We start from the raw sequence: 5,990 nt of genomic DNA on the forward strand, positions 1-5,990 counted from the left end.
ATATTTTAAAGAAAAACATATTAAAAATACAGATTTTTTTTTAATTTTTACATTCTTGACAGATATAGCATCACCTACCTTTCTAAAAATAGTAGGGGTAAACAACTGTAGAAAATGTATGTTAATTAGTGGTACAACACTATGTATTTAAAAACCCTGACACACTCGTACTATCTACTGCTTTGAAGTCAGATTATGGCCTAGAGTTAATGTCATGTTGGTTCCAAAATGGAATATGGGGTCCCAGGCCAATATTGGTAAACTGCACCTATTGTGGCACAACTTGTCCAGCCATGAAAGCATAAATCACAAAGAAAAAATCAGTTTTGTAAAAACACTTTTCCCCCTTTTTATAATCTTCTTTATTTATTCCGGATAGTTAACATAACAGTGTTCAATAGTGAAGTAAGCAGATTTTAAACTCACTATTACTGTATGGATAGAAAGAGCCATATGCATTTTTGTTTTTTATAAGTCATCTCAGATCACTGAGATATGGCACATGAAAACAGAGATTCAGAGGCACAACGTTAATAAATTCATTTAACATTGTCAAGCATTCAAAAGATAAATGCAATCATATAGCAAAAAAAATCAGTTTGAAACTTTGACCTCTCCCAAGGATATGAAGAATCTTTTCACGTGTCAGAAATCTCTATAGCAAAGATTCCTATAAGAGAGAAAAAAATTATGTAGATTAATATTTTCAACTCAATGATTTCATGATGAATAAAAAAATGTGTTCTAATATTACTTTGGTAAGACTTAGGATTTTTCCCTCAGCTTCTGTGTAAGAAAACAGACACAATGTATTTTTTCACTCAGTTTTCACAAGCTGTGATACATCCATATCATGGAATACTATGGATTCAACAATAACAAAAGAATGAACTATTGACACACACTTGGATGGATCTCATGGGCACTGTGCTAAGACAGAAAAACCAGTCTCAAAAACTTACATCCCATGTGTGATTCCACGTATACAACATTCTCAAAAGGACAGAATAATAGAGCTGGAGAAGAAATTAGTGTTTGCTCAGGGATAGGGAGCAGAACGAGAGGACTGTGACCATAAAAGGGTATCATGAAGGAATGAGTTCCTCAGGGCTGATGGAACAATTCAGAACATTGACTGTGGTGGTGTCATATGTTCTCTGTGTAAAAAATCTGCACACACACACAAGCGCGTGTAAAAACTAGTGAAAACTGAATAAGGCCTATAGACTGGTTAATTATGCCAATGTCAGTTTCCTGGCTTGCCATTGGGGAAGCTGGGGGAAGGATATGTGGGACTATCTGTACTATTTTTGCAACTACCTGTGAGACTGCTGTGATGATTTCAAAATAAAAAAAAGTAAAACAAAGCAAAACAAAACTGTGTTACAGTCACACAATGGAATATTACTCAGCAGTTAAAAGGACTATCTAATAATATCTGATACATACAACAAGCCAGATAAATCTCAAATATGTAGTGTTGAGTGAAAGTCAGCCACTACAGACTACATAACACATGATTCCATTTATATGACAACTTGAAAAGGCAACACTATAGGAACAGGAAACAGATCAGTGGTTGAGGGAAAGTAAATTAAGTACACTGACTGTTGTCTGGATAATAGGTGGCAGTCAAAGGATACCATTTCAAACTAACAGCAAAAAGTTAAATTTTTTAAAAAAGGGTACTTTAAGGGTACTATTAAAAGTATTAATAGAAAGGTAACCATTATAATGGAACACAAAACTTCTTGAATATCAAAAGAAATGTTCACAAGCAAAGAATAATCAAATAGAGTAAATATCACATAGTAAATGCGGTTATCATAACATAAGATGATATGACAGAGTTGAGGCCAAATTTAGGTTATATCAATAATATAAAGGAGCTTAACTCAACTGTTTTAAAAAAATTTCAAAATGATTCATAAAGCAAAACTCAAATCCATACTATATAAAAGCGAGATACTTAAAATGCAGTGATTCAAAAAAGTTAAAAGTAAAGTGATGGACCAAGATCTACCAGGCAAATGGAGACAATAAGGAAACAGGAGTTGTAACTCTAATACCAGACAAAGTAGGCGTCAAGTCCTTCCTCCTTCCAAAAAATTTAAACGCATCAGAAAATAACACTTCATAAAAGCCACATTCACAATAAAGATATGACAGTTCAGAATATCTATGCCACAAATAAAACAGCAAACCACCTATATAAAACAAAATTTATAGGAGACATAAGAAGAAATAAAAACATACTAATAATAGGTTTTAAAACACCATTCTTAGTAAAACAAGTGAACAAAAATTAAAGGACATTATAAAAGAACTAAATAAAATTAAAAAGGCAAATCTTTTAGATATATTACACTATACTCTGATAAGAAAGAATATATCTTCTCAAGTGCACATGAACTGTTCACAAAAATTGATCATGCAGTAAAGTACAAAAAGCATCAGTAGTGTCCATAAAATAGAAATATTACAGACAATAGTCTCTGATCACAATGCAATAACACTCGGAATTAAAAATGAAACCAAAACAAACAAAAAAGCTCTTCTCATTGAAAATTAAAAGATTTTCTATCAAATAACTCTTGAGTAAAAGTGAAAATACAAACAGAGATTACAGAATTTCTGAAAAATAATGATCACAAAAACATTATATATCAGAATCTATGGGATATATTTAAAGCAGTGATCACAGAAAAATTCATAGCTCTGAATATCTACATCAATAAAAGTGAAGAATGGTAATAAATGAATTAAATTTCTAACTCAAAACTCTAGGGGAAAAAAACCCAACAAAGTAAATGAAAAAGCATAAGGAAGGAAATAATATAAATAAAAACAGAAATTAATAAGAAAGAAAAAAAGATTAAATCAATAAATCAAAATGCTGGTTCTTTGAAGCAATGAACAAAGTAAACAAACCATAGGCTAAGGTAATCACCAAAAAAAGGAAGAAACATACATATACAAACAAGAAATGACAAAGGATATAACTATTGATACAGAAGAAATTTTAAAATTTATAAGATATTGCATTGGTTACTTCTGTGCAAATAAATTTGAAAACCTAGATAACTGAAAGCCTAGATAACTTTTAGGCAAATAGAGAGAGAAAGCTTAAAAAGACCAATTTCCAAAGAAGCAATAGAGGACTTCCCTGGTGGTGCAGTGGTTAAGAATCCGCCTGTCAATGCAGGGGACACGGGTTCGAGCCCTGGTCCGGGAAGATCCCACATGCCATGGAGCAACTAAGCCCGTGCGCCACAACTACTGAATCTGTGCTCTAGAGCCTGAAAGCCACAACTACTGAGCCTGTGTGCCACAACTAGTGAAGCCCACACACCTAGTGCACACACTCTGCAACAAGAGAAGCCACAGCAATGAGAAATCCGCGCACCACAATGAAGTAGCCCCTTCTCACCGCAACTAGAGAAAGCCCACGTGCAGCAATGAAGACCCAACGCAGCCAAAAATAAATTAATTAATAAATTAAAAAAAAGAAGTCGTGTCAAGGCTTTAAAAAAGAAAAGAAGCATAGAAAAAGTTATTAAGGAAGTACACCCCACAAAAAAAAAGAACCAAGGCTACATGGTTTGACAGGTAAACTCAACCAAATCTTTAGAGATCAAATAATCCCCAACTATATAACTTGTTTCAAAGCATGGTAAACAAAAAATTTTCAAATTCTTTTTTTGAAACAAATATAACATTGATATCTAAACTTGATAAAAATAGCACAGAGAGAAAATTACAGACCAATATCACTTATGAATATTGATACACAGATCTAAAATAAATGAAGTAGTAGTGAACACCAAGAAAATAATACACTATGACCAAGTAGGGGCTATGCCAGAAATTCAAAGATGGCTCAGTACTTGAAAATCTATTAATATAATTCACATATTAATAGTTCTAAAGAGAAAAACCATATCTTCATAGATGATAAAAAGGCCCTTGACAAAAACATCCTTTCCTAATAAAAAGTCTTGAAAAAATAGTAATGAGTAGTATTTCCTTAATATCATAAAACATATAAATCTCAATCCTAAAGCCAGTATCTTACTTAATGGGCAAACCCCACTGGCATTCCCACCACAGGTCAGAATTAAAACAAGAATGTCCACTTCGGTACGCGGGCCTTTCACTGTTGTGGCCTCTCCCGTTGCGGAGCACGGGCTCCGGACACACAGGCTCAGCAGCCATGGCTCATGGGCCCAGCCGCTCCGTGGCATGTGGGATCCTCCCAGACCGGGGCACGAACCCGTGTCCCCTGCATCGGCAGGCGGCCTCTCAACCACTGCGCCACCAGGGAAGCCCCAAGAATGTCCACTTTTGCCACAGCTATTTATCATTATTCTGATGATACTGGCAAATGCAGTCAACTAGAGAATACAATTCAAGACATACATATAGGAAAAGAAGAAATAAAATTATCTCTTTTTGCAGATGACATGATAGTATATCTGGAAACCCCTAAAGATTCAATGACAAAACTTAATGAAAAAGTAAAAGAATTTAGCAAGATAATGTGATAGATAATTAACACGCAAAAATAGCATCTTTTGAAGATATAATCAATGGAGGAAACCCCGTTTACAATAGCAACAAAAAATAATAAAATATTTAGGAATGAACTTAACAAGAAATGTTCAAAACCTATATAAAGAAAGAAACAAGCCATTCCTGAAAGACACAAAGCAAATTTGAACAGATGGAAAGACATCTCTTCTTCTTGGTTAGGATATCTCAACATAATCAAGAAAAATGAAAAATGAAAGCAAACTGAAACAAATGAATCTAATGTATTTCAAATGTATACCATAACCACAGTGAAAGGAGAAAAAAAAGAATTAATCCAAGTAAGTTATGAACACAGTATTTGACTATATGCCCTCAAGACTTGGGAAAGGTAATGTATGGGGATAGAAAGGAAGAACTGCAAACAGATTCTGAACTTTTTTTTACGTTGGCCTGTTTATTGTAGTGACATAGATGAAGACATTTTGCAAGTATTTTAGATGCATTCTGGGGTTGAGCAGATGAACACCTGTGTTGCTGTTGTCAAGCAAATGCGCTGATGTTAAACCTTTCTTCTCTCACTGGAGAAGAAAGGATGTACGAATACAGAACGGAAGGAGGCAAGGGAGAAACCTGTGAGGATGGTTCAAACTGGAGGTATTAGTTATTGTAAAAAAAAAAAAAAAAAGTCTGTTGGCAGGGTAGGGGAGAGGGAGAGAGAGAGAGAGGGAGGAACAAGCGCAAGAGTGTGAGTGCATGCGACAGCATGTGTTGTCTCATAAACACAGAAAAAGCAAATGTAAAATTTTAATAACTGAGTATGGGTGAAAGGTTGCACAGATGTTCTTTGTATTATTTTATTTTTGTTAACTTCTTGTAAGTTTGAAATTATTTCTAAATAAAGATGTTTTTACGAAATTTGTGACATACAGGAATATATCTAAAATATTTTCCTCTGAAAAATTAGCCTATTATTTTCCTGAAGTATATGTATTTTATGGTGCTGTAATAATTAGCCAATATTTTGTCAATGAAAGTATATGAAAAAACTGTATGATGTAGAAAAAAAAAGAAAATCAGATTTTAAAAATATAATTTATGTAGACATTAGATAAAATAGACCTTTAACATATTTATATAAAACTAATTATCAAAATACTTTATTTTTATGTCTACATATCTAATTACGTAATGATGTTTAAATAGCACTGTTAATGGTAGACTGTTACAGAGTTTTCTTACCCTTTCAGATATTCAGTTTTTATTGCTATATGGTTCCCGAAGAATGGATCCTTAAACCACTTACTCTTCTAATGATCGATCCAGGCCTTGGTCAGGAGATCGATGGTGAGAACGTTCTGGTGAGTGACATTTTGTATTTGGCTTTATTGTGGAACTCAAATGATAAGCATTACTTGAGTAATTCTGGCGGCGAAGTTCTTGCACAGCTCTTTCCCTAA

General features: G+C 33.7%; 1 protein-coding gene across 3 annotated transcripts in view; it reads right to left on the minus strand.

The window, feature by feature from the left end:
• Positions 1–338: 338 nt before the first annotated feature.
• Positions 339–5,990, minus strand: part of TSGA10 (testis specific 10) — a 104,515-nt gene continuing 98,863 nt past the window's right edge. Inside the window, exons 18-19 of one of the 3 annotated variants that reach the window (XM_007466884.1) lie at positions 5,837–5,986; positions 339–670 (exon numbers count right to left, since the gene is read on the minus strand). In XM_007466884.1, coding sequence (XP_007466946.1) covers positions 646–670; positions 5,837–5,986 — 175 coding nt within the window. In that variant the 3' untranslated portion in view covers positions 339–645. The remainder of the gene's footprint in view (positions 671–5,836; positions 5,987–5,990) is intronic. The other 2 variants (XM_007466882.1, XM_007466883.1) reach the window with 2 other exon arrangements.

The sequence above is a fragment of the Lipotes vexillifer genome, unplaced genomic scaffold (assembly GCF_000442215.2).
Source record: "Lipotes vexillifer unplaced genomic scaffold, Lipotes_vexillifer_v1.1 scaffold28, whole genome shotgun sequence".
Taxonomy (NCBI): Eukaryota; Metazoa; Chordata; class Mammalia; order Artiodactyla; family Lipotidae; genus Lipotes; species Lipotes vexillifer.